The 27,940-nt window shown below is 38.4% G+C and overlaps 3 protein-coding genes and 1 long non-coding RNA gene across 11 annotated transcripts; 2 read left to right on the plus strand and 2 right to left on the minus strand.

The window, feature by feature from the left end:
- Nucleotides 1-43: 43 nt before the first annotated feature.
- LOC100537170 (serine/threonine-protein kinase pim-3-like) lies at nt 44-3,725 on the minus strand. Of its 2 annotated transcripts, XM_087236963.1 has the most exons (9): nt 3,591-3,725; nt 2,104-2,148; nt 1,607-1,864; nt 1,407-1,489; nt 1,243-1,293; nt 798-1,170; nt 494-673; nt 326-421; nt 48-228 (listed from the first exon to the last, which is right to left on the minus strand). In XM_087236963.1, the coding sequence occupies exons 2-8, from the start codon at nt 2,117-2,119 to the stop codon at nt 330-332; spliced, it is 1,053 nt and encodes a 350-aa protein (XP_087093089.1). In that variant the 5' UTR covers nt 2,120-2,148; nt 3,591-3,725; the 3' UTR covers nt 48-228; nt 326-329. The 2 variants fall into 2 exon arrangements, with proteins under 2 accessions (XP_087093088.1, XP_087093089.1); XM_087236962.1 differs by lacking the exon at nt 3,591-3,725 and having other exon boundaries at nt 44-228; nt 2,104-2,930.
- On the plus strand, nt 2,453-17,506 carry LOC141385531 (uncharacterized). 4 transcript variants are annotated; one of them, XM_087236975.1, is made up of 5 exons: nt 2,453-2,542; nt 14,716-15,102; nt 16,349-16,483; nt 16,997-17,040; nt 17,147-17,506. In XM_087236975.1, exons 2-5 carry the CDS (start codon nt 14,763-14,765, stop codon nt 17,258-17,260), a joined length of 633 nt encoding a protein of 210 aa, XP_087093101.1. In that variant the 5' UTR covers nt 2,453-2,542; nt 14,716-14,762; the 3' UTR covers nt 17,261-17,506. The 4 variants fall into 4 exon arrangements, with proteins under 4 accessions (XP_087093101.1, XP_087093099.1, XP_087093100.1 ...); XM_087236973.1 differs by lacking the exon at nt 2,453-2,542 and adding an exon at nt 2,908-3,136; XM_087236974.1 differs by lacking the exon at nt 2,453-2,542 and adding an exon at nt 10,202-10,226.
- Nucleotides 3,591-26,633, minus strand: LOC147846739 (serine/threonine-protein kinase pim-3-like). Of its 4 annotated transcripts, XM_087236892.1 has the most exons (10): nt 26,546-26,633; nt 24,404-24,554; nt 22,888-22,932; nt 22,391-22,648; nt 22,191-22,273; nt 22,027-22,077; nt 21,582-21,954; nt 21,278-21,457; nt 21,110-21,205; nt 20,826-21,012 (listed from the first exon to the last, which is right to left on the minus strand). In XM_087236892.1, exons 3-9 carry the CDS (start codon nt 22,901-22,903, stop codon nt 21,114-21,116), a joined length of 1,053 nt encoding a protein of 350 aa, XP_087093018.1. In that variant the 5' UTR covers nt 22,904-22,932; nt 24,404-24,554; nt 26,546-26,633; the 3' UTR covers nt 20,826-21,012; nt 21,110-21,113. The 4 variants fall into 4 exon arrangements, with proteins under 4 accessions (XP_087093020.1, XP_087093019.1, XP_087093018.1 ...); XM_087236894.1 differs by lacking the exons at nt 20,826-21,012; nt 21,110-21,205; nt 24,404-24,554; nt 26,546-26,633 and adding exons at nt 3,591-3,683; nt 19,407-19,468 and having other exon boundaries at nt 22,888-23,276; XM_087236891.1 differs by lacking the exons at nt 24,404-24,554; nt 26,546-26,633 and having other exon boundaries at nt 22,888-23,276.
- LOC147846740 (uncharacterized) lies at nt 26,498-27,930 on the plus strand. The gene is made up of 3 exons (XR_015476433.1): nt 26,498-26,653; nt 26,724-26,761; nt 26,903-27,930. It is a non-coding gene; the product is annotated as an uncharacterized LOC147846740 (long non-coding RNA).
- The last annotated feature ends 10 nt before the right edge of the window (nt 27,931-27,940 follow it).

The following is a 27,940-nucleotide window of genomic DNA, read 5'->3' on the forward strand; positions in this document are numbered from 1 at the left end:
TGAGCTCTCTCCAGTCACTCTAGGAAGACACTACACCTGGATTATTTGTCTAAATAATACGTTTATTATTAAAATCCCTATTAACATTAAAGACATCTGAAGCGGTGGCTTAGTGCAGGTAAAGGGGCCCCGGCCCTGGGTGAGTCGGCCATTAGTTAATGCCCACTCCTCATTCTGCAGGTGATCAGGAAGCAGTTCTCTGCACTTCCTGTGTGACTCCTGCTCACCCTACACAAATCATTAAGATCATTAATCCAGACTGACCCTAACAACACAATCAAAGCCATGAGTGCGTCACTCAGATAAGTGTCAAGTCACTGGCCACCTGTTCACTGTAACCAGGGATGGCGCTCAATATCGTCCAAACTGGGCCGATCAGCCGCCGCTGGACTGAGACACCAGCCAATCAGCTGACGGCACTCTGATACACACAACACCGTGTTCAGAAACACAGAGCAACACACTTCTGCTGATCTCTCAGTGAGTCTCTTACCTGTTGACAGAGTTATGGGGAAGGTCAGTTTGCTCCTGGACGTGACCCTCAGTGAGCCTCCGAAGGGGAAACGGTTGCACAGGATGTTGAAGAGGGTCACTCCTACTGACCACACCGTAGCTGGACCCGCATGGTAGCGCTGTCTGCAGAACCACTCAGGTGGAGCGTATTGAATAGTTCCTGAGAGACACAAGGAGACACAAACACCCGTTCAAAACACTCCAGCACACACAAATTCTCTTTGGTGGATCATCAAAAGCTCACAAACATCCACAGAGTGTTTCCTTCTGCAACACAAACCCACCTGCGAAGTATTTGTAGGCCGAGCGCTTGAGCAGATCTCCACAGCCGAAGTCCAGCAGCTTGATGTCCTGGGACTCTGTGGAGATCAGCAGGTTCTCTGGCTTGACGTCCCGGTGCAGGACTCCGCGGCTCTCGCAGTGTTTCAGAGCCGCGATCAGCTGCACCAGCACTTTCTTGGCCAGACCCTCATCCAGACAGTCGTTCTCCTCACAGAAGCTCTGGAGGTCTTGGCAGGGATCCGGACGCTCCAGGATCAGGATGTAGCGTCTGGGACGGTCAAACCAGTCTAGCAGCTGCAGGACGTTGGGGCAGGCAGGAGCTGAATTGACGCGGGTCATCAGTGCCACCTCCAGCGGCAGCCGACCCTGACCTTCCTGCAGGACAAACGATTGGATTCAGAACCCAATGAAACATCAAACACAACAACAGGTTCACACTGAACTCACAACTCTCAGTCTCCTCTGTGTCCGCTCTTTAGACACATACTTGATGGCGACCTGTAGACAGATAAAGCATAATAAATCACACCTGCCTGATCCTCACACATCACATTTACTGAGATCAGGATTTCTAAAGGCTGTTTGAATGAAGAGCGGAGAAAACGACTTACTGGCAGTCCATCAGACCTGCGCATCCCAGCAAACACAGAGCCAAATCCACCGTCTCCCAGCAGTGGGCCCTTTGCATACGCGTCTGCAACACAGAGGAGCAGTAGAAATGTGTGTTCAAAGAAAACATGCAGCAGTAGAGAAAACTGTAAAAGAGCATTACTGAAACATCATCATCACTTCTTCAATAAGCCATTCTGACCTCTGCGAGAGCGTTTGAGAGCTCTTCTAGATGAGGTGGACGGACGTTCATCTTCTGGTGTTTGCTGGCTGCCGCTCTGCCGCTTCCTCTTCCTGTTACTCTGATCTGTGGACACAGATTTGGCCAACAGGGAAGGCAGAGGTGCGAGAAATCCATCAAGCCTTTGGCTCACGGTCTGGGTTTCATCATCACCATCATGTGTCCTGACGTCCTGAACAGCTGCCTGGATGAAAGCAGAACTCCTGGATCTGGAGCGGCCTGAGACAACGACAACAACAACAACATATCACGTTTATCATAAGATTATAAGAATTAATCAACAATTAACTTTAGTAGCTGCATCTACAGAGAATAAAAGACATCTGATCACTTATATCGGGGAACAGTTGTGTTGAAATGGGTTCATTTGTACCAGTTTATTTACATCACATTTCCCCAAACATTACACAACATCATATCATGATTGATCATAAACAAATAAAAACTAAAACACTCACTGCGGTTTTCACCCATCTGACAAACTCCTCCAAACTCCAGCAAACCTGAAAACAAGAACAAAGATCAAATATCAATAAAAATGTCAATAAAAACAATAAAAACAAGATCAAAATCAAAATAAACACAACAAAAGAGCAACAAAACGTGTCAAAAGGAATAATTTCAGCTCTGAGCGTCGATCTCCTTGTAAAATAAAAGTCTTCTGTCAGAAATTCTCTGGTCTCCTTGAAGAATCGCAGTATCAGCACAGTAATCCTCAGCAAATGCCTCAGAAATTCGCCTCTCCTCAATCAACAGATAGCGGCGAGTCTCGGTGTTTAAATATGGAGTCAAATCATAACACGCGTTGCTATAGCAACCACAATTTGATTAGCTAATCTGAATCACGTGAGTAAAAAATGCTAAATCTCGTCTCAACAAATAAATAATATTAAACAGGTAACAATACTACTATTAATAATATAACAACAATAATAGTACATTTAAATAAATTAATAATTCACGAAACTGTAATTGGTGAGAAAGACAAATGAGCAGAATTCATTAGACAAAATTTGACTATACAACTATTTGGGAATTAATTATATTACAGTAATACAATTATAAAATTAACTCAGATATTTTCTATTAGTGGCTCAAGCTGTAAATGCAACTCTTAATTGAAATGTTAATTATTTGTACAGTGTTAACTGCTCAGATAGATATTACGATTATAAGTATAAGTTCAAAATGGTTTATTATTGTAAATAATATTAAGTAAATTATATCAATGACCATTTCTCAGTCTATGCAAAATTTTAATCACATGACCGTACGTATGTATCATGTGGTACATGATACAGTCATATTTTATGTAACGTTACTCCATTCGCTCTTGTTTTCATAATATTAATAGTATTATTGTTAAATTATTATTAATGTTTTCGATATTTTGGATAATTGTGAAGTTTTTCTAAGGGTCTTTGTGTACGCTCAACGGCGCCGAATGAGTTCCCGCGTCTGACCACAAGATGGCGTCCACTGCAGAAAAGTGCAAGTTTCTAAATACATTATTTATCGTTTGTGTGACTCTAAATAGCTGTTTTCATTACCAATATACAGCTTTCAATATGTAAATTACTATCACAAGGTCTGTCAAAAAACAAAAACAAAAAAAACTGAACAGCACCCCTAAATAATTAGCATAAATACATTTACAAAAGTGTTCCTAACCTAGTTTTGTTCGTTTCTGTTAAAAAGGAATAAATAACGGATTATTTTTAGAAAAACATCTCTCGTTTATTACATTTGATGGTCTGATATGAATTTGCGATTGTGAACTTCCATTAAGGGTGCTTAGTGTGCATCGAAGCAGCCTGATTTTACACACTAGTTTACAGAAATATCAGAGGTAAATAATCAATATGATTAATGTATTATATTATTATACAATTATTTTTAATCTTAAGTTATGTCTGGGTCCTAAACGAGTCCGCTTGCAGCCAACATCAGCTTTCAGGCTCAGTGCTGTGTTTCTTCTTCTTCTTCTTGGTCTTTACTGACGCTCCTGGTGCAGTGATGTTGCAGTTGCTGTGAAAAGCTAGGCGAGAACACAAACCACAAGTGTTTTTATTCAGGCATGCAACAGACTGAATGTCCTAAAACTGTTTGTGGTCAAGCTGGTGATCTTGCATGCTCAATACACACATCAATGCATGAGATAAACTGTGGTTAGACAAAAACAGAAATAATAAAAGTAAGAACATATTTAGTGCTCGCTGCAGCTGTAAATGTTGCTTTTATTATTTTCATGACTTGGAATTGTTGAGAAACTGAAGATGCAAAAGTCTGATTTATTAAAATATGTACCATGAATCATGAACAGAATTAACAGCACACAACTGTGGTTTGATTTACTTAAAGAAGAGCAGAGCATTGCAACAAATAAGTGTGCAGCATTCAACATTTAAACCAAATTGTAATAATCATTCAAGCGCTATAATTACTTTTGCAAACAAAACATCATTTTATAAAGCAAATCCATCTGTTTGTGTTTTCTATTGTTTCAATTTCTACATTAGACTTTCTTTAGTTGTTGAGAAATGACAGTATCCTGTTCACTGATCAGACACTTATAATGAATTTAATGTGAGAAGAGAGTTTAGTGTGGAGTAAATTCAGCACAATGGACAGCTCCCTGCAGTGCTGAACTGACTGAACCACATCTGCAGGAGGAAATGCTACAGAGATGTTTAATTACTGCTGAATAATTACTGAACAATATTGAATATTAAAAATCTAACCCATCAGTAGTGATTACTAATTAAACATTTATTTTATATATAAATTAAGATAAAAGGCGATTACATAAAAAACCTGTTGGGCTTATTCGCTCTAAGACATGCTTTGATAATCATATTTCTTTTAAAGTAATACGGTTTTGTCAATGTTAATAAAAGGAAACACTGAGTTTGTATAATCATTTCTTTTTGTAATTGAACACTCACTTTACAGCTCTTCATCTCTCAGAAAACTCCCTCATTAAACCAATAGTTGCCCTCGCACACATTTGTCACGTTCAAAGAATAAGAGTCAAAGAAGATCCAGGTGCGAGTGATTAAAGTTTATTTGACCAAGTCAAAATAAACAAACAATGAAAGTGACAGGCTCGGAGGACGACGAACCGGTGTGGGCGGGTTAATTTCCGTATGAAAAAAGGCCTTTAATTTGGAAACATGAATGGGCCAATAAATTTAGGTGCAAGTTTATTACATACGGAATGCAAGGGAATATTCTTAGTTGAAAGCCACACTTTTTGACCGACGACGTAAACGGGAGGCTTCGACCGTTGGCGATCGGCTTTAGCCTTAGTGCGCGCACCCACTTGGAGGAGGGTCTGTCTGGCCCTGCTCCAAGTGCGTCGACACCTCTGGACAAAGGCGTGGGCGGAGGGGACCGCGATTTCGGATTCCAGACTGGGAAAAGCTGGTGGCTGGTAACCTAGACTACACTGAGGCCCGTAGTCGACACTGGTAATGAATTGTGTGCGTACTCCACCCATGGGAGCTGCTGACTCCAAGAGGAGGGATTCTGGGAAACCAAACAACATAACATGCGTTCGAGATCTTGGTTGGCCCTCTCTGTTTATCCGTTACTCTGAGGATGGAAACCAGAAGAAAGACTAACAGTCGCCCCCAATAAATGACAGAATTCTCTCCAAAATTTAGAGACAAACTGGGGTCCCCTGTCAGAAACCACGTCTGTGGGGAGGCCATGAATGCGAAAGACGTGATTAAAGAGCCCATATTATGGGTTTTTGAAAATTCCCCTCCATGTAGTGTGTAACACAGCTCTAAGTGAAGTGAAGTATCCAGCTAAGGCTTAAATCTGTTAGTGTACAGTGTTTAAAACTGTTGATTCATCTATAAAAGAGTCGACTCATAGTGCTTCAAATGAGTCGCCTTGATACCGATTCATTAGGTGTTTCGCCATGACGTACGAACGAAACCAAGTTATTCACGTGCACGCGTAAACCCAGGAGATTTCAAACCTGAGGCCCCGCCCTCTGATGCAGAAACCCAGACACACACACACACACACCCACAAACACACACACACACAAACATGCAGATCGATTGAAGTCACACTGCAGATGGGTATATTGAGTCTCTACCCAAAGATGAAACCTCAGCATTATAGCCTAGCAGTTGGAAAGTACTGGAAACTTCTGGAAACTACATGCTACAAAGAATACTTCATCTGCGTTTGTTAAAGGAAGGATCAGTAAAGAGTAACTTACTGGTAGACGTCAGGATGGATTTTTCTTCCTCCATTTCTTAAGTGTAAGTATGTGCGATTAAAGTTGTTGCCTCGTTGACTCTAGCTTGCAAATGTGTTTAGTTGTGATTTGTTACTTGTAACCGCGTGTACTGTCTCAGGTTAACTGGCTATATTCTCATATCGCGTGCAAAGTCACGTTAAAAACGCGACGCGTGCTGCTTTGTTAACGGAGCTCCGTGGACGAGGAGTAGTGTGTGTGTCTGTGTGTGCGTGCACTGTCGTCCGGAGGTGTGTGTGTTTGTGTGTGTGTGTGTGTGTGTGTGTGTGCAATATGTGTGTGTGTCTGTGAAAAGAGCAGAGTGAGAAGCTAGGAGATCTCCTCAAATGTTTTTGGAGTTTTTGTTCAATAAAATAGATAGTCGTCTGAATTTTCAAGTCCATAGTCTGTATTTACATTGACCCACTGGCAGCTAAAATCCACGCCTACACTATCGAGCGTGTATGAACTGTGATTACTTTTATATTGCTGATTAGCTGTTTGGCATTTCACTCTGACTGAAGGCAGTCGACCAATCGCAACAGACAGTCATTGGTCCAATCAGCGCAGATTAGCTTCGCGCTAAGGAGGGGTTTGGGAATAAATGAATCACTGGACGATTCATACAGGAGTCGCTGGGATAATTAGGTAAAAATAAATGCAGACTATAAGACCACGAAAGTGTTTTTGACCTTGCATGCATATTAAACTGTTGTTGGAGACCCTTACAACCAAGATATGACCCTATTTCATGTATAATATGGGCTCTTTAATGACAGCATCCGCTGTCTCTCTGGCTGATGGTAATTTGGGCAGAGGAATGAAATGTGTCAAATAATGCCCACCGAGCCTGCCTGGAGTTAAGTCGTTTGCCGGACCTGATGTATTCGAGGTTCTTATGACCTGTCCAAACGATAAAGGGAACCCCCGAACCCTCCAACCAATGATGCCATTCCTCCAATGTGAGTTTGACAGCCAACAACTCCCGATTACCAATGTCGTAATTACGTTCTGCGGGAGATAATCAATGTGAGAAAAACGCGCACGGATGAATTCTGTCATCCGAGGTGGCGCGCTGGGACAGGATAGCGCCCACCCCCACCTCTGACGCGTCAACCTCCACCACGAACTACCGGGAGGGATCAGGTGTCACCAGAATGGGGGCTGAAACAAAACGGCCTTTTAGTTTAGTGAATGCAGCCTGTGCTACACTCGACCACCTGAAGGGAGTCTTGGCGGAGGTTAATGATGTCAGAGGGGCGGCGAGCTGGCAGAAATTGCGAATAAAACGCAGGTAAAAATTAGCAAAGCCCAGAAATCTCAGCAGGGCCTTACGAAACTCCGGAAGTGGCCAATTTACCACAGCCTGAACCTTCTCTGGATCCTTGTGCACCCCCTCGACTGACACAATTTGTCTTAGAAAGGGAACAGACTGTGCATGGAACATGCATTTCTCCGCCTTGACAAAAAGCCCATTCTCTAGCAGCCGCTGAAGCACTCGCCTGACGTGCTGCACATGTTCCTGGAGAGAACGAGAAAAAATCAGAATGTCATCCAGGTAGACAGAAATAAACTGATCTATCATGTCTCGCAACACGTCATTTACGAGTGCTTGGAAAACCGCAGGAGCATTAGAAAGCCCGAACGGAAGAACGCAATATTCAAAATGCCCCCTGGGGGTCAAAAACGCGGTTTTCCACTCATGGCCCTGCTTCATGCGAACCAAATGATATGCGTTGCGGAGATCTAATTTCGTGAAAAACGAAGCCCCCTGCAGATGCTCGAACGCTGAAGACATCAGCGGCAAAGGATACGTATTCTTCACCGTGATGCTGTTCAGCCCTCGATAGTCGATGCAGGGTCTAAGAGACCCATCCTTCTTTTTCACGAAAAAGAACCCCGCCCTCGCCGGTGAAGAAGAGGGCCGTATGATCTTGGCCGCTAGAGAATCAGAAATATATTTCTCCATGGCCTCCCTCTCAGAAATAGAAAGAGAGTATAACTTGCCTTTGGGCGGAGACGTACCTGGCAATAAGTCTATTGCACAGTCATAGGGACGGTGAGGAGGCAGAGAAGCAGCTCGAGACTTACTGAACACTCTCTTCAGGTCGAGGTACTCACTGGGCACGTTTGACAGGTCCATGCGCTCCTCCTGAAACACCGAACAAGAAACAGCAGAACGAGCAGACGAAAGACAAGACTCATGACATTTCTCACTCCATGAGAATATAGAATTAAGACCCCAATTAATGTGGGGTTTATGAAGAATCAACCAAGGATGACCCAACACCACCGGTGAGTTGGAACAGTCTGTTAAAAAAAATGAAATGTGTTCAACATGATTTCCAGACGTAATGAGTTTTTGGGTTTGGTGGAGTGAGTGATGGTGGGAAGGGAAAGTCCACTGAGGGCGCGTACTGCAATGGGTTGTGATAGTGCTATAACCGGAAGTTTGAAACTGAAAGCCAAACTAGAGTCAATGAAGTTTCCTTCCGCCCCGGAATCGACGATTGCCTGTGTGTTATGAGTTCCGGAACCCCATGATAAAGAGACGGGCAATAAAGTAGCAGACGTAGAGGATTTGTCCATATTAATTTCACCCATCAGTAACCTCTTACCTACTGATGGGTGTTGTCTTTTACGGGATAGGAAGCCACCCGATGCCTCGCCCCACCACAGTAGAGGCAGAGTCCTTCCGATCTCCGTCGGCGCTTCTCCTGCACGGACAAGCAGGATCTACCCTCCTGCATGGGTTCCGGGTCAACGTTTACCACTTCCGGTGTCGCAGCCAAGGCCTGAAAGTCAGGGACGGGATCCGAAAACCTGCCTTGCTGCAGGCGACTCTCTCGACGGCGCAGTCTAGTGTCAACCCGGATGGCCAAGTCAACTAACCCGTCAAGAGTTTTAGGAAGATCTAACGAATAGATCTCATCTTGAAGCCGGTCAGAAAATCCGTGCAGAAACACGTCCCATTGCGCCTCCGCGTTCCAGCCGCATTCAGCGGCTAAGGTCCGGAACTCGATTGAGTACTCCGCCACGCTCCGATTCCCCTGGCGGAGTTCAGCGAGAACTCGGGCAGCCTCTCTCCCGGAAGCGGCTCGATCAAAGACCTTCTTTAGCTCTTTGGAGAACAGGTCGAAGGTAGCACAGCATGGTAGCTTTTGTTCCCATGCTGTAGTTCCCCATTGGGAAACTTGCCTGAAAGAAGCGTGATGACAAACGCTACCTTGGATTTTTCGGTGGCAAACAATGATGGCTGCAGCGTAATATAAAGGGAACACTTTGACAAAAAGGATCGACACAAGAGGGGCTCTCCAGAGTAACAGGTCGGGGGTGGAAGGCGCGGTTCAACAGAGCGACCAACAACCGCAGGCGCTGGTGGTGTCACCTCCGGAATCGATGCAGTCTCAGCCTGTGCAGCTCCAGTGATCAACTGTTGGACTTGGGAAGTAAGCAATGAAACTTGGCCGACCAGAGCCTGGATCACCTGTGACGTGGTGGCCAAAGCCTCATCCTAAAGGTCTATCCTGGCGTTGCTGTGCGAGACGAACTCGGAGATCTGAGATGCACTCGCTGGATCCATAATAAGGTCAGTTCGTTCTGTCACGTTCAAAAAAAAGAGTCAAAGAGGATCCAGGTGCGAGTGATTGAAGTTTATTTGACCAAGTCAAAATAAACAAACAATGAAAGTGACAGGCTAGGAGGACGACGAACACAGGGCAGGAACAGACAGGAAAACAGGGTCCAGATAAATCTCCTCAGGGGCCTGAGCACAGATAACACACATAAGAACAGGTGTAACGAACTGACAAAGAAACATAGAAACGTCGCCCTGATATAGGCCTAATAATGAGCTTCAGCTGGCGTGTAATCAGCCCAGCTGGGTGTCGTCATATCACGTGAGCATAACAAATACACATGGACAACCAAAACAAAACAAACCCACGTGATCAAACATACACTCCGGAAAAGCGCACAAACCTGCAACCGTGACAACATTAATTAATACACAAGACTAAAGAAAGCCTAATGGAAAATCTGTGCTTTGTGTCAATGATCTAAGAGATCTTATCAGATCAGTGAAGTGTAAAAGCTAATGTGAAGAGGATGAACTGTACAGGCTGTACAGGGATCTGTTGCAGTGCCCTAGTTTGGACATTTGAGGGCACTAGTTTGTTTTGTAGTTTCACTTCATTTCCCATAATCCTGTGTATTACTGATTGTTATGTTACAGCTGTTTCGTGTTTGTTAACTCAGTCCTGTCTTTATAAACCCTCTTGTTCTCTGTTTTAGTTGCCTAAGGATTTTGTCCGCGCCTCACGTTTGGTATGTTTGTCTGGTCATCTAGTTTTTGTATTTTGATAATTCTTGGATTCCTGTTTTGTGTTTGTTTTCGTTAGCACTCTTTAGCACTCCTACCCTGTTTTTGTATTTACTCGTTTTTAGATTTTTGCCTGTTTTCTTGTTTGGAGTAGATTTGCACCCTGCTTTAGTTCTGTTCAAGTTTGGAAACCTTTGTCTTTTGGAAACCTTAGTCTTTGTTAAAATAAATTGCTGCACTTGCATTTTTGCATTTTGTGATCATTCCCCATTGTGTGACATAAATGAAGTAAAACTACAAAACAAACTAGTGCCCTCAAATGTCCAAACTAGGGCACTGCAACAGATGTGACAGGCTCTGAACGGGGCTTGTGGGTTTCCTGTTTTGACATGTTCAGATGCTGTTCCTTCATCACTTCCAGTTTTGACCTATTAAACAAAACAAACATAAAAACCCTCAATTACAGCAGCAACACAAAGAAAAAGATCAATTATATTATTTCATTTCAGTTCAAAAAACATATTTTAGTGATTATAATCAAACATGGATGTGACTATCTGTGTTCATAGAAACTAAACTTGTCTCTGTTTACTGATGAAAGGTTTAAGCAGTATTTTTATTTCCTGTTGACTTCTTTAATTTCATGAGTTAATCAAGTGCCTGATCACAAAGACAAAGACGTTTTTAAGACAGCTGAGATTGGTCAACACTACTCCACTGTTAATTGTACATCAAAGAATAACCCAATGGAAAGCCAAACCCTCCTGACGCAGGATGTTTTTAAGTAAAACTTTCCATTGATGTGAACCAATCATAAAGACCCTCAGCAGTGACAGTAATTCACAATCACTCACTGCCGTGGAGAGGCCACGACTTACTCTCATAGCACTCGTGCAAGTATAATTATACTTGAACTGCTTTGAGATTAGATTCCCATGATCTAAACTTTACTAACACCAGTGTCTCTGATCTGGGGCTGTACTACTGTGCAAATGTTAAAACTCCATCAATAAGAATGAAAGATTGAAATATGACCATCAGTGTTTATCATTCATCTGAAAATTATTGCAGCTGTGTTGTTAATGTTTTATATGTGGTGCACTGAAAAAATGAGTTTTGCAAAATTGTTGCAATATATTTATATAAGGTGAGACACGATGGCGCAGTGCAAAGCGCTGTTGCCTTACAGCAAGAAGGTCGCTGGTTTGTGAATTGTGAATCGGGTAAGCTAAATTTCAATAGAGTGATGTTTTTAGTGTGTGGCCTGACAGTTGAAATGTAAATAATAATATTAATTGTGTGAACACAGCTTATTTAATACTACACATAATATCAATAACACATCTGTCAATAAGATAAACAGAAGTTACATTTGCACACAAATTCACACTCATCTTTTACATGTCCACAGTTTAATATACAGATCAACGCCTACAGTCTTACTTTGCAACATCTTTGTCTGAACACAACATAATGAAATACTTATGAAACAGATTTGATGAACTTTGATTGCTGCAACATCAAATAGACACGCAGCAATGTAGAAAAACAGTCGAGGTATGAACAATACGAACACTCATGTCCATTATGGACACGTGCTCAGTTTTTTAAGAAATGTCTGTGTGGCAAGGGGGACAGGACCAAGAGCTGTGAGAGCAGAACAAGGTGCCTGCTGTTAAAACATAACTTAACTGGGGTTTATCACAGCCGAGTTCAATTTCTCTTGCCACATCCAGGCTAGATTACTGCCACACTTGTTTGCAATCAAGAAATCACTTTAATAGGAGCTTCTTGACAAAGAGAGGTAGACCAAAAGATACTCAAAAGCTAGACATCATGCCAAGATCAAAGATTCGAAAACAAATGTAAAAGAAATTAATTGACATCTATCCGTCTGGAACAGGTAATAGATTTCTAAAGTTTTGGGACTCTAACCAGTAAGAGTCAGTGTCAACAAATGGTAAAGCATGGAACAGTGAAAAACCTTCCCAGGAGTGCATGGCCGACCACAATTACCCTAAGAGAGCAGCAGCAACTCATCCAAGAGGTCACAAAAGAACCCACTACAACATACAAATAACTGCAGGAAACACTTCCCTCAGTTAAGGTATTAAGGTGAATGTTCATGACTCCACCATATGAAAGACACAGCACAAATGTTTGCATTGAGCAAACAGAATATAAAGGCTTTCTCAGTTTTCCCAGAAAACATCTTGACTTTTGGAAAAACTCTCTGTGACTGAAAGAACAAAAGTTTGTAACCTTACACCTTTTTGTAAGGTGTGTCCCATTATGTGTTACATAAACGTAACAGCTAATTTCAGACAAAGGACATCATATTAACAGGAAAATGTGGTGGTGGGAGTGTGATTGTGTGGAGCTGTTTTGCTGCTTTAGGACCTGGAAGACTTGCTGTGATGGAACCAGGAATTCTGCTGAGTATCAAAATATTCTGAAGGATTTTGTCTGGCCATCTGTTAGTGACCTCAAGCTGAAGTGAACTTGAGTTCTGCAGGAGGACAATGAACTAAAGCTGATGTGGCCTAGTCAACGTTCTGGTCTGAATCCAATTAAGATGCTGTGCATGTTCTTAAAAAGGCAGATTATGCTAAAAACCATTTGTATCCCCCCCATCCACCCATATAATGAAAACCTTTGTTTAAAAACTGCATGATATGTTTACTTTTGTTATGCGTTACAATTAGTTTGAGGGTCTGAAAAATTTAAGTGTGACAAACATGCAAAAAAATAATATAAAAACAAGCAAACAAGAAATCAGTAAAGGGGCAAACACTGTTTCACATGAGGACAGTGGATAGTTTGTGTGCCAGTTTGGTGAAATTGGTTTGCATGTATGCAGTATCTGCAAATATTTAATTTATTGATCAGGAAGTATCACAGTTTCTCAGAATGAAGAATAAACCTGTTGCAAAAAAAAAAAAGAAACAAGAAAAAAAAAACATTTGTCGTTTAGTGGGTAATTCTCTGAAATGGACTTCATAGAGTCTAGGGGTGGCATGGTGGCTCAGTTGTTTTTACTGTCGCCTCACAGCAACATGGTTGCTAATATGAGTCCAGGCTGGACCAGGAGACCTTTCTGTGTAGAGTTTGCATTTTCTCCCTTGTCTCTGTGGGTTTCCTTTAGGTGCTCCAGTTTTTCCCACTATTCCCCATATTTAAAATTTCTGTACAGAGATGGTCATGTTTGAACTTTAGTTTGTCTCACTGTCTATCACATGAGGCGTTTTTGGTGGTCAGAGTTCATCAAGTTTGAGCTTTGGAACTCTCAACTCTCAAACCTCGTTGCATGAGCTTGCATTTCCTGTCTGCTGCATTTGCATGTGTATAAATGGAAGTCTATGGGGAGAAAAGTGCATTGTGATCACAACTTCAGACTTGTTCTTCTCACACTGTTCCTGAACCTTTTCAGGAATGTTTTTGTGAATCTATATTTCAGTACTTTTGCCAAGTAACAGTGACACAGTTAATAAAGCAAGCTTCCTGTGCAGATGTGTGCACCGAAACGGACATAAGAAACCACACGACTACAGGAAACATTTTTGACCAATGATACACAGTTATTAAATCAAGCTTCCTGTGCAGATCTGTGCACCCTAACCAACATATGAAACCCCACAAAGACTTAAGGAAATACTTTTGACCAATGATAAACTTAGAGCTGTGAAGAATCTGTAACAAAGGTGTTTGCTGACAGAGGTCTAATGCTGTGATTTCCTGTTTTGACATGTTGACATGTTGCTGAATTAAGTGTCATCAATGAACCAAGAATCATAACTATATCGATAACTCTAGTAGTAACTATACTGTATCAGCATCCACACCGGTTATGTTGTTGGATTATGTAAATTGCCTGTCATTGTAAGTAATTCTTAAAAATGTGATTGCAAAAAATTTTTTTCTCTGCAATTATTATATTATTTGTGGCTAGGGCCCCCAATTGAAGTGTTAATCACACAATTTTGTGTGTGAAAAGCTTTCTTGATGCTGCACTGATCTGATATACAAAAGATTATATTTGACCTCCACAGCATATCTGTTTGATGATGATTTGACGTGAACCAATCAAATGCTGCACATAAGGTCACAGCAAAATATGTTTGTAGAGAAAGAGTGATTGGTTAACCCGCTCCTTCCTCTGTAAATACACGCACAATAACCCACTGTAAAGCCAACCCCTCATGACGCATGGGCATTTAGGTGAAACTTTCCATCGACGTGAACCAATCAGATAAGAGCTGTTTGTGTGCATTGAGACTCTCACCAGTGTCAGTTACTCACAATCACTCACTGACATGGAGAGACCAAGACTTACTTTCATTAAACTCATGTGTAAGAAAATAAACCTATTTACAAAGGCTTTTACAAAAGTACTTTAAATGAGTATCAAACATCAGCGTTAATAATATATTTATGCTTCTGTAATAAGTATCATTAAGTGTTTTATATTTGCACTCTTCCTTTCTTACTCTACAGGTGTTTTGTTGTGCAGTCTGAGAAGAATCACTGGAGAAAAAGTGGAGATGAAAGTCAGACCAGGAGAAAACATCACTCTCTACTGTGATCTCTCTTTACCTACTGGTTTTATGATCGTATGGATAAGAAACTGCTCTCATGAAAACCAGCCCTCTTTAACAATAGATGTTAGAAAAACGAACACAGCTATACTTGAACGTTTCCAGCTTCTCCAGAACCTGTACAGCAGTTCTTATGATCTGCATATTACTAACATCAGTGTCTCTGATCTGGGGCTGTACTACTGTGCGAAAAGTGAGAATAAGGTAAATAAGGATAAAAAAGGCATCATCTCCTTATCTGAGGTTTACTATTATGGAAACCGAACAACTCATCTCTCTCTTGCTGGTAAGAAAGCATTATTGCATTATTATTTATACTATTGAATATCTTTTTATTGTCTGTTTCTGAAGAAATGTTATATTCTAAACAATGTTTCAACTTAATCTTCTGATGTGTTTATATTTTTGTCATTAATGTACACAATAAGATGTCAGCATTTCTGTATGCTTTAAATGCCATCATTAATTCGCATTACATATGTACACTAAAATGCAGGGTTCTACACAATTTAGTCATGTTGTCCCAACACAAATTAAGTTATCTTAACACTTTTAACAAAATTATGTGGATTGAACATAAAAAATTAGGTTGTCCCAATGAAATCTCAAGAATTGTGTTGTTTCAGCTCATTTTAAATAAGTAGATTGAGTAAATCACTTTAATTCAGATTATGTCAGCACTGTTAAATCATCATTATATCAGAATTACCAGGTTGGGCAAAAATACATTTAAATTTATTTTTGCAATAAAATAGTCAATACTTAAATTTTAAGTTTATCGAAATAAACTACAAAATACAACAGCAGCAACAACATGAATCAAAATAAAATACTGTATTGTTGTACTAAATACTTTTAAAAGTTAGCATGACATGTATCTGTCAATCAATCAATCAATCAATCAATCAATCAATCAATCAATCAATCAATCCAGTCAGTCCATCCATCCGCCCGCTCATCTGCCTGTCTGTCTGTCTGTCTGTCTGTCTGTCTGTCTGTCTGTCTGTCTATCTATCTATCTACTGTTGAAACGATTTAATGGCGATAATAAGTCAGAACATTGTACTATATCTGTTGGTTGTGTTTCCACTCATTGCAGGCCAGTAAAATTGCCATCATCTCTACAATTATTATTCAGCCTCTTAACCTCTTATTTAAAAAAAGTTACATATGAAGAATTCACAGAATATTTCAGAAATTGTGTTTTTTTGCTGTTGAACTCTTCAGTACTCAATGTAAAACATGATTTCTGAAAACTACAAAGAAATTTTTTTCAAAATTTTCATCAACCATGTTTTTTTTATTTTTATTATTATATATATTTTTTGCAGCTGTACTCTTCAATGTACAACATAAAAACAGGATTTATATCAAAATGACTAAAAATAGAGTTACAGTATCTGTTTTTCCAAAAAAACATCTCATATAAAACCTGCTGCTGCCATAAAACCCATTAATTTGTTTGTTTGTTGTTGTTTATTTATTTTTATTAAATGTGTACCTGTGTGCGTTCATGCTTTTATATTCTTTAGAGGCAGTTTCTCCTCCAGTGACAGCGTGTGTTTTCTGCTGGACGCTGCTGTTGAGTGTGTGTCCGGTGTGTGTTCTCCTCTCCTCACTCCTGTCCTCCATCTGTGTTTACTGCTTCTGTCGTCCTCAAACTACAGGTAGAGCTCATCGACACATTTACTTTTATTTTGAACAAATCTGTGAATCTGTAGAGCTTTTTTAAGATTTGTTCTTTAAATTTTTAACATTTTGACTCTAATCGCAATTATTAGACTTTTCCACATGAGAAAATACAGTAATTTATAGTAAATACTGGAGTGTTTTTGACCCATTCTACAGTAAATTGTATTATACTGTACTGTATATTATAGTATTTACTAAACTGTTAATGAATGCTGCAGCAGAATATAGTATTAACTACTGAACTGATCAACTGAGACAAATACTGTAGCATACTTTGTTTTTTACCACAGTAAACTGTGGATTATAGTTGTATTTAGTACAGTATTGGTTTGTTTACATTACTATAGTTGTTGCATTACCACAGAAACTATAGAATTACCACAACAGATTAATTCAAGTCCTTTAATATAGTATAGTTCAAAAACCCCACAGTATTTACTATAAATTACTACAGTATATTAATCAGGTTCATTTTGTGTGTGTTTTAGTTTTCGACATGGGTGCAGAGATTCTTAAAGCAAATGTTTTTGTGGTAACTATTTTATACTCTTTTATTGACCATATCAAAGATGAATTGTGGACTGATGTGGTTTTTCACTAGTTTATTTGATCCATTCTCTCCTTGTCAATCATTTCAGGCAGATTGTGTGGAGAAACATCAGTGTGAGGCGAGTAAGATTGGAAAGATCTGCGTCCACACTGAAGTCTCTTATAGACGACTGTCATCTAAACATCCCTACACCAACATCTGACACATGAACTGCTCTTAGTCTACTTTCTGTCTTATGTCTGACAGAGTTTGAGTGGACATAGTTTTATTTACAGCACATTATCTATTACAATCAAATGTTTTTTTAAATGAAAGTATGATCCGTTGATTCTTTAGGGTTTAACATTTTATTTCTGACAATAATATTGTTTTCAAAGATTGTATTTTAAGATAAGTTTAAAGAAGAGTGTATGTATTATTAAGATAAAGGACATTATAAGTAAAAGCACAAGGCTGTGTTTATGTTTGAATCTGTATGTTTTTATCGTATGCATATATAAACAATACATTTGGATTCAAATGTTCACTTATAAATAATATTTTTTTTCTAATATTTCTACAAAATATTTTAGTTATTAGAGTGTGAAAATGAAAAAAGCTTAAAAAAGAAAATAATAAATACTCAACGGCTTCATCTAGTGGCTAATTGCGGAAGCGACGTTAAGAAAACTAGCACACAAACCATATCAGGACCAGTTCTAGATAAGAGCTCAGAACACCTGAAAGGCCTTTATGAAATGTAACTGAGAGAAAAAAAAGTATGTAATGCAGAAAATGTATTTATTTATATTTTTTAAATAGGAAAAAGATTAAAAGGTAATCGAGTCTGACTCAGCATGATCGGGTCAGACTCAGCATGAATGCTGTTTTTCAGCAGGTTCTTGCTCTACAGAAGATAGAAACACACAGACACCATTACCATTTCACCAATCAGCACATGAGAACACTATAAACAATCACCAAACCTGCAAAGTTAAGAGAAACAGGCTACGATCTCAGTGGCTACATCAAAAGTTAAGATGATCAGCATGGGATTTCAGTCCATAACAGTTTTTAAAAGCCGGTAACGGCAAACATCCATTTGTTACCAATCAATGATCGGCCCTTGTATTAGGTTTTGGTACTAAAGCACAAAGAACTGCTGAGGTGGTACTGTTTAATATTTGATAGTTCAATTTGGTCTCAGTGTTTATAATGTAATTTTGATCTACTGATGCATTCACCCAGTTTCATATTAAACTGATAAATAAATAAAAAAACTGACCATGATCACTCTTGTCTCCCCATCTAATTTTAAACAAGCTAAAACAGGAAACCACAGCCTCGTGATTGTGTCAGTGCACTAGTTGTGACTTGAGCTTGTATAGAGTGCACAAATGGAATGGAAAGCTTTGCGGGTACAGACAAAAGCAAAAATACATTTCTAGCAACTTTAAAGACCAAGAGCAAAAGAAACCTTGAGCAAAGACATTCATTCTGGAGGTTTAGAAGCCAAAGAAAACAATCAGCATGTAGATGAACGATGCCAAACAAGAAACTCATAAAGACGCTCAAAACTTCAGGTCATCTCCATTACAACATTAAACATCACATCGTCCAAAACAAAAGTCCCAACAATTTATGAAACTGAGTTCACTCTTACATTTTATAAATAAACTTGAACATTTAAAAGAGCTTTTAAAGTGTGTTTAAAGGAGCATATGAGAGGAAACAGACCAGATTATAACCATAAAAATAAAACAACAACACAAAGATTCAGAGCTCTTCCACAGAGATCCCTCACACCACAATGAAGCGGACCCTTCACACCGCCGCTGAAGACCCGCACATTCACAGTCTCTGAGATGGAGCGAGCGAGACTTACAGTCATCATACTTCTGTGTGAGTCAATATTTCTGTGTTTGAATGTCATGATGTATTCTTGATGATGTGCTAGAGATTTAATACACACTCTTGCTTTTGTTCTGCAGGTGTTTTGTTGATGTCCTTAAATGTGTTTCTAATACAGCTGATGAAGAGACATGCAAACATCTACAGTGTAAATTATAGTTTATTTCTTCATAATATAGCAGTGCTTTAATTAAAAGTATACATGTTTACCTAAAGCTTTTTTATTTTAATATTATTTGAATGAATTTTAAAGATAATTAATGCAAAGTCCTGCAAATAAATACATGACACAATTCTGCAGCCATAGTCCAACTATAAATAAAGAAATAATGTATATTTAAAATTTATGTTAGCAAAATAAGTCTATAATTAGTTTAATCTTTAACTATAACTAATTAGTCTTTAATCTTTAACTTATGATTTTCTGACCACTTTTAGCAAATTCATTAGTGTTAAACTCATATTTTTCATTATTTTGTGTAATCAGTGTTCTCCTCTTCTCCATCTGCGTCTACTGCCTCTGTCAGAAGAAAACTACAGGTCATCAGCTATTCGTAAAAAAAGTAAATCTCAAATTATAAAATGTCAATTATTCTTATCCTTTTGTTAAGTTTATGTAAGTTCTGGTGCTGAGAACAGACATGTTGAGGTATGAGCACATTTTGAGAATAATTTTAATATTATTCGCAATAGTTTAGCAGCAATATAAAATACATCAATATAATATAATATATTTATGTATTTATTTGTTTATTAATTAGATTAAATATATTCTGTTTCAGGTTGGTGATGAAGTGTGTTATGCTTCATTAGACATGCCTTCCACACAGCAACAAAGGCAGAGGAATGAAAGAGCTCAGAGTTCAGACTTCAGTATTTATTCTAATGTCAGAACCAGCAGAATGTAAAGTAGAGTAAACTAAAGTCATTGTTCTTTAGTAGAAATATGATTCAAAAGAGTGTTAATGACAATGTTCTGGCATCTGCATCCTATTTTCATTGATTCTAATATTGTAAGTTTTTAATGATTAAAAATGTAAATACATTTAAGAAAGGTTAAATGTTTTTTCAGAATATTTGACTTGCAGTCTCAGAAAGGACTCAGTGTTGTTTCTGGGTCTCTCAGTTTAATATAATTTAAGCCAATCACATGAGTGCATATGCAGTAGTACTCCCAGTTTAAACTGAAGTTCTTAAACTCTTTTCATGCCACAAAACAAACATCTCCCTGCTACAACAACAGAAATGTAGAATGCAAATGTACATCTAACAGAGCTCTGAACATTCCTAATATTAAAAAAACAAAAAACTAGGTCTTAGATCATCAGATGTGTACACCATTTCAGAGGTTTTACTGCTACTGTGGGCAAATTACCACAACAACTCCACCAAAACTTATATATTATAGATCTATAAGATCATTTAATGGAATAACAACCAAAACAATATTTCATCACACCTTTAGCCTCAGTCAGTAGAGCTGCAATCTTCATTTTAAAACCATTATGAAAACCTCCATTAAGAGGACTTAAATGGATAGTTCACCCCAAAATAACAATTCTGTATCATTAACTCCCTTTCACTTGCTCCAAACCTGTTTGAGTTTCTTTATTCTGTTCAATACAAAAGAAGATATTTGAAGAAAGCTGAAAAGCTGTACCCATTGACTTGTTTGTTTTTGCTACTATGAAAGTCAACGGTTACAGGTTTTCAGCTTCTTCAAAACATTTTATTTTGTGCAAAACAGAAAACAAGAAACTCTTAAAGATTTGAAACCGCTTGAGTTTGAGTAAACAGTGAGTAAATCTGGATTTCTGTGTGAACTCTCCCTTTATTTGAGCTCTCTCCAGTCACTCTAGGAAGACACTACACCTGGATTATTTGTCTAAATAATACGTTTATTATTAAAATCCCTATTAACATTAAATTCATCTGAAGCGGTGGCTTAGTGCAGGTAAAGGGGCCCCGGCCCTGGGTGAGTCGGCCATTAGTTAATGCCCACTCCTCATTCTGCAGGTGATCAGGAAGCAGTTCTCTGCACTTCCTGTGTGACTCCTGCTCACCCTACACAAATCATTAAGATCATTAATCCAGACTGACCCTAACAACACAATCAAAGCCATGAGTGCGTCACTCAGATAAGTGTCAAGTCACTGGCCACCTGTTCACTGTAACCAGGGATGGCGCTCAATATCGTCCAAACTGGGCCGATCAGCCGCCGCTGGACTGAGACACCAGCCAATCAGCTGACGGCACTCTGATACACACAACACCGTGTTCAGAAACACAGAGCAACACACTTCTGCTGATCTCTCAGTGAGTCTCTTACCTGTTGACAGAGTTATGGGGAAGGTCAGTTTGCTCCTGGACGTGACCCTCAGTGAGCCTCCGAAGGGGAAACGGTTGCACAGGATGTTGAAGAGGGTCACTCCTACTGACCACACCGTAGCTGGACCCGCATGGTAGCGCTGTCTGCAGAACCACTCAGGTGGAGCGTATTGAATAGTTCCTGAGAGACACAAGGAGACACAAACACCCGTTCAAAACACTCCAGCACACACAAATTCCCTTTGGTGGATCATCAAAAGCTCACAAACATCCACAGAGTGTTTCCTTCTGCAACACAAACCCACCTGCGAAGTATTTGTAGGCCGAGCGCTTGAGCAGATCTCCACAGCCGAAGTCCAGCAGCTTGATGTCCTGGGACTCTGTGGAGATCAGCAGGTTCTCTGGCTTGACGTCCCGGTGCAGGACTCCGCGGCTCTCGCAGTGTTTCAGAGCCGCGATCAGCTGCACCAGCACTTTCTTGGCCAGACCCTCATCCAGACAGTCGTTCTCCTCACAGTAGCTCTGGAGGTCTTGGCAGGGATCCGGACGCTCCAGGATCAGGATGTAGCGTCTGGGACGGTCAAACCAGTCTAGCAGCTGCAGGACGTTGGGGCAGGCAGGAGCTGAATTGACGCGGGTCATCAGTGCCACCTCCAGCGGCAGCCGACCCTGACCTTCCTGCAGGACAAACGATTGGATTCAGAACCCAATGAAACATCAAACACAACAACAGGTTCACACTGAACTCACAACTCTCAGTCTCCTCTGTGTCCGCTCTTTAGACACATACTTGATGGCGACCTGTAGACAGATAAAGCATAATAAATCACACCTGCCTGATCCTCACACATCACATTTACTGAGATCAGGATTTCTAAAGGCTGATTGAATGAAGAGCGGAGAAAACGACTTACTGGCAGTCCATCAGACCTGCGCATCCCAGCAAACACAGAGCCAAATCCACCGTCTCCCAGCAGTGGGCCCTTTGCATACGCGTCTGCAACACAGAGGAGCAGTAGAAATGTGTGTTCAAAGAAAACATGCAGCAGTAGAGAAAACTGTAAAAGAGCATTACTGAAACATCATCATCACTTCTTCAATAAGCCATTCTGACCTCTGCGAGAGCGTTTGAGAGCTCTTCTAGATGAGGTGGACGGACGTTCATCTTCTGGTGTTTGCTGGCTGCCGCTCTGCCGCTTCCTCTTCCTGTTACCCTGATCTGTGGACACAGATTTGGCCAACAGGGAAGGCAGAGGTGCGAGAAATCCATCAAGCTCTTGGCTCACGGTCTGGGTTTCACCATCACCATCATGTGTCCTGACGTCCTGAACAGCTGCCTGGATGAAAGCAGAACTCCTGGATCTGGAGCGGCCTGAGACAACGACAACAACAACAACATATCACGTTTATCATAAGATTATAAGAATTAATCAACAATTAACTTTAGTAGCTGCATCTACAGAGAATAAAAGACATCTGATCACTTATATCGGGGAACAGTTGTGTTGAAATGGGTTCATTTGTACCAGTTTATTTACATCACATTTCCCCAAACATTACACAACATCATATCATGATTGATCATAAACGAATAAAAACTAAAACACTCACTGCGGTTTTCACCCATCTGACAAACTCCTCCAAACTCCAGCAAACCTGAAAACAAGAACAAAGATCAAATATCAATAAAAATGTCAATAAAAACAAGATCAAAATCAAAATAAACACAACAAAAGAGCAACAAAACGTGTCAAAAGGAATAATTTCAGCTCTGAGCGTCGATCTCCTTGTAAAATAAAAGTCTTCTGTCAGAAATTCTCTGGTCTCCTTGAAGAATCGCAGTATCAGCACAGTAATCCTCAGCAAATGTCTCAGAAATTCGCCTCTCCTCAATCAACAGATAGCGGCGAGTCTCGGTGTTTATATATGGAGTCAAATCATAACACGCGTTGCTATAGCAACCACAATTTGAATCGCCAATCTGAATCACGTGAGTAAACGATTCATCTCATCTCAACATATAAATAATAAATAATTAATAATAATAATAAACATAGTTAAAATAATAATAATTATAATAATAATAATAATGAAGTTTAAATCAATTAATTTATAATTCACGAAACTGTAATAATAATGCTAAATGAGCAAGATTGGTTTGACAAGGTTTGACTTTGTAAAATGTACAGCTATTTAGGAATTAATTAAATTAAAATAATAAAATTAACTCATATATTTTCTATTAGTGGCCCAAGCAATGTAAGTGCATGCTGTTTAATTACACGTACAGTGCTAACTGCTCACGTAGATATTAGGAATATAAGTTAAAAAAAAGTTTATTATTGTAAATAATAGAAAGTAAATTAAATCGTTCACAATTTCTATGTCTATGCCTATATTTTACAGTCTATGGTCTACGCACGATTTCAGATCACATGGCCGTTTGTATCATCATCTGGTAGGCTACATGGTTCAGTCATATTTATGTACTTTTCATTGGCTCTTGTTTTCAGATTTAATATTATTAAGTTTTAATAATGTTTTCGTTATTTTTGGATGTATGTGAAGGCTTTTTAAGGGACTTTGTGTTCACTCAACGGCTAGAAAGCACAAAAGTTCACCTGCCGAATGAGTTCCCGCGTCTGACCACAAGATGGCGTCCACAGCAGAAAGGTGCAAGTTTATAAATACATTATTTCTGTTTGTATGAATCTAAATAGCTGTTTTCATCACTAATATACAGCTTTCAATAAGCTAAATTACTATCACAAGGTCTGTAATGACAATTAGCTTATACGTTTGCTAGAATTTTCCTAACCTATCTAGCCTTGTTCATTTATATTAAAACAAAAAAAGATTGTATTTTATTCAGAAAAACATCTCTCGTTTGTCATTACGTTTGATGATTTGATGTGATTTGAGCTTCTGAACTTCTGTTAAGGGTGCAAAGTCTGCATTGAAGCGGCCTGATTTTATACACCAGTTTACAGTAGTAAAAATATATCAAAGTTAATTAAAGTAAACATATTAAAGGTAAACAGGTTTCTATTTTTTGAATGTAGTTAAAAATTATTTATAAAATGAATAATATGATTAATAATATGATTCATTTATTATATTGATATACATTTTTCATATTAAATTATCTCTGGGTCATAAAGGATTCTGCTTGCAGCCTACAGTACATCAGCTTTCAGGCTCAGTGCTGTGTTTCTTCTTCTTCTTCTTGGTCTTTACTGACGCTCCTGGTGCAGTGATGTTGCAGTTGCTGTGAAAAGCTAGGCGAGAACACAAACCACAAGTGTTTTTATTCAGGCATGCAACAGACTGAATGTCCTAAAACTGTTTGTGGTCAAGCTGGTGATCTTGCATGCTCAATACACACATCAATGCATGAGATAAACTGTGGTTAGACAAAAACAGAAATAAGAAAAGTAAGAAAATATTTAGTGCACGCTGCAGCTGTAAATGTTGCTTTTATTATTTTCATGACTTGGAATTGATGAGAAACTGAAGATGCAAAAGTCTGATTTATTAAAACACGTGCCATGAATCAGAGACAGTGTAAACAGCACACAACTGAGGTTTGATTTATTTAAAGAAGAGCAGAGCAATGCAACATATACGAGTGCAACATTCAACATTTAAACCAAATTGTAATAATCATTCAACAAAATTTCCTTTCATAAAGCAAATCCATCTGTTTGTATTTCCTATTATCTTTTAATTTCTACATTAGACCTTCTTTAGTTGTTGAGAAATGACAGTATCCTGTTCACTGATCAGACACTTATAATGAATTTAATGTGAGAAGAGAGTTTAGTGTGGAGTAAATTCAGCACAATGGACAGCTCCCTGCAGTGCTGAACTGACTGAACCACATCTGCAGGAGGAAATGCTACAGAGATGTTTAATTACTGCTGAATAATTACTGAACAATATTGAATATTGAAAATCTAACCCATCAGTAGTGATTACTAATTAAACATTTATTTTATATATAAATTAAGGTAAAAGGCGATTATATAAAAATCCTGTTGGGCTTATTCGCTCTAAGACATGCTTTGATAATCATATTTCTTTTAAAGTAATACGGTTTTGTCAATGTTAATAAAAGGAAACACTGAGTTTGTATAATCATTTCTTTTTGTAATTGAACACTCACTTTACAGCTCTTCATCTCTCAGAAAACTCCCTCATTAAACCAATAGTTGCCCTCGCGCACATTAATCAATACACAAGACTAAAGAAAGCCTAATGGAAAATCTGTGCTTTGTGACAATGATCTAAGAGATCTTATCAGATCAGTGAAGTTTATTTTTCAGTTTGGCTGAAGTGAAAACAGTTTTTGATAAAAACAAACAAAAAATTAAGCACATTATTATTAGCCCTGTAAGATTTTTTTTTTTTTTTTTTTTGGCTACAGAACCAAACACTGTTGTCCTATGATTTGCCTAAATTAAACTAACTTTAGTTAACCTAATTAACCCAGTGAGCCTTTAAACTGCACTTTAAGCTGAATACTAGTGTCTTGTAAAATAACTATTAAAATATTGTGTCATGAGTTATTAGAGATTATTTATTTAACATATTATGTTTAAAAATGTGTTGCAAAAGATATTTTCTCAATTAAACCGTGCTGGGGAATTATTTAATCATTCATTACACTCAGAATAATTTATTTCAAGTGTTTATTTCAGTTCATTTTGATGATTATGGTTTACAGCGAATATTAGTGTCAATTATAGTTTATCTCTTCATAATATAGCTGTGCTTTAATGATAAGTTTACATGTTTACCTAAAGTTTTATTATTTTAATATTATTTGAATGAATTTTATCGATAATTAATGCAAAGTCCTGCAAATAATTAAGCAACACAATCCTGCAGCCATAGTCCGACTTCAAATACCGAAATAATGTATATTTAATAAAGTATATTAGTAAAATAAGTGTTTATAATTAGTTTTTAAAGTGTATCTTAGTTTCTAATAATACTTTAAATTAAATTAACAGCAAATTCATTATATTTTGTAAAACGATGATTTATAGTGTATTTAATATTAGAATCTTTAACTTCTGATTTTCCAACCACTTTTAGCAAATTCATCCGTGTTAAACTCATATTTTTCATTATTGTGTGTAATCAGTTAAGATAAAATAAAATGAATATAATAACTAAATATATATTCACTTTAATAATGGCCTGTTGTTCATTTTAGAGCAAGAGTCTCCTTGTGCTGAACGGTTTAACAGCACCTCCACATCACCTGCATCAGAGTGTGTTTTCTGCTGGAATCTGCTGTTCAGTGTGTGTTCGGTGTGTGTTCTCCTCTTCTCCATCTGCGTCTACTGCCTCTGTCAGAAGAAAACTACAGGTCATCAGCTATTCGTAAAAAATGTATATCTCAAATTATAAAATGTAAATTATTCTTATCTTTTGTTAAGTTTCTGTAGGTTATGGGGCTGAGAACAGACATGTTGAGGTATGAGCACATTTTGAGAATAATTTTAATATATATTATTCGCAATAGTTTAGCAGCAACATAAATTACATCAATATAATGTAATATATTTATTTGTTTATTTATTTGTTTATTATTTTAATTAAATATATTCTGTTTCAGGCTGGTGAAGAAGTGTGTTATGCTTCATTAGACATGCCTTCCACACAGCAACAAAGGCAGAGGAATGAAAAAGGCTCAGAGTTCAGACTTCAGTATTTATTCTGATGTCAGAACCAGCAGAATGTAAAGTAGAGTAAACTAAAGTCATTGTTCTTTAGTAGAAATATGATTCAAAAGAGTGTTAATGACAATGTTCTGGCATCTGCATCCTATTTTCATTGATTCTAATATTGTAAGTTTTTAATGATTAAAAATGTAAATACATTTAAGAAAGGTTAAATGTTTTTTCAGAATATTTGACTTGCAGTCTCAGAAAGGACTCAGTGTTGTTTCTGGGTCTCTCAGTTTAATATAATTTAAGCCAATCACATGAGTGCATATGCAGTAGTACTCCCAGCTAAAACTGAAGTTCTTAAACTCTTTTCATGCCACAAAACAAACATCTCCCTGCTACAACAACAGAAATGTAGAATGCAAATGTACATCTAACAGAGCTCTGAACATTCCTAATATTAAAAAAACAAAAAACTAGGTCTTAGATCATCAGATGTGTACACCATTTCAGAGGTTTTACTGCTACTGTGGGCAAATTACCACAACAACTCCACCAAAACTTATATATCATAGATCTATAAGATCATTTAATGGAATAACAACCAAAACAATATTTCATCACACCTTTAGCCTCAGTCAGTAGAGCTGCAATCTTCATTTTAAAACCATTATGAAAACCTCCATTAAGAGGACTTAAATGGATAGTTCACCCCAAAATAACAATTCTGTATCATTAACTCCCTTTCACTTGCTCCAAACCTGTTTGAGTTTCTTTATTCTGTTCAATACAAAAGAAGGTATTTTGAAGAAAGCTGAAAAGCTGTACCCATTGACTTGTTTGTTTTTGCTACTATGAAAGTCAACGGTTACAGGTTTTCAGCTTCTTCAAAACATTTTATTTTGTGCAAAACAGAAAACAAGAAACTCTTAAAGATTTGAAACCGCTTGAGTTTGAGTAAACAGTGAGTAAATCTGGATTTCTGT

Source organism: Danio rerio, chromosome 1 (assembly GCF_052040795.2).
Source record: "Danio rerio strain M-AB ecotype USA chromosome 1, GRCz13ab, whole genome shotgun sequence".
Taxonomy (NCBI): domain Eukaryota; kingdom Metazoa; phylum Chordata; class Actinopteri; order Cypriniformes; family Danionidae; genus Danio; species Danio rerio.

Coding starts and splice junctions, on each gene's coding strand:
- LOC100537170 (XM_087236962.1), bottom strand. Junction 674..797: donor GGCCTACAAATACTTCGCAG/GTGGGTTTGTGT, acceptor TGTGTCTCTCAG/GAACTATTCAATACGCTCCA. Junction 422..493: donor CCCCATAACTCTGTCAACAG/GTAAGAGACTCA, acceptor TGTGTGTATCAG/AGTGCCGTCAGCTGATTGGC.
- LOC141385531 (XM_087236972.1), top strand. CDS start 14,535: ATGGAGAGACCAAGACTTACTTTCATTAAACTCATGT. Junction 14,572..14,715: donor TACTTTCATTAAACTCATGT/GTAAGAAAATAA, acceptor CTTACTCTACAG/GTGTTTTGTTGTGCAGTCTG. Junction 16,484..16,996: donor CTGTCGTCCTCAAACTACAG/GTAGAGCTCATC, acceptor TGTGTGTTTTAG/TTTTCGACATGGGTGCAGAG.
- LOC147846739 (XM_087236892.1), bottom strand. Junction 22,078..22,190: donor GCAGGTCTGATGGACTGCCA/GTAAGTCGTTTT, acceptor ATCTGTCTACAG/GTCGCCATCAAGTATGTGTC. Junction 21,458..21,581: donor GGCCTACAAATACTTCGCAG/GTGGGTTTGTGT, acceptor TGTGTCTCTCAG/GAACTATTCAATACGCTCCA.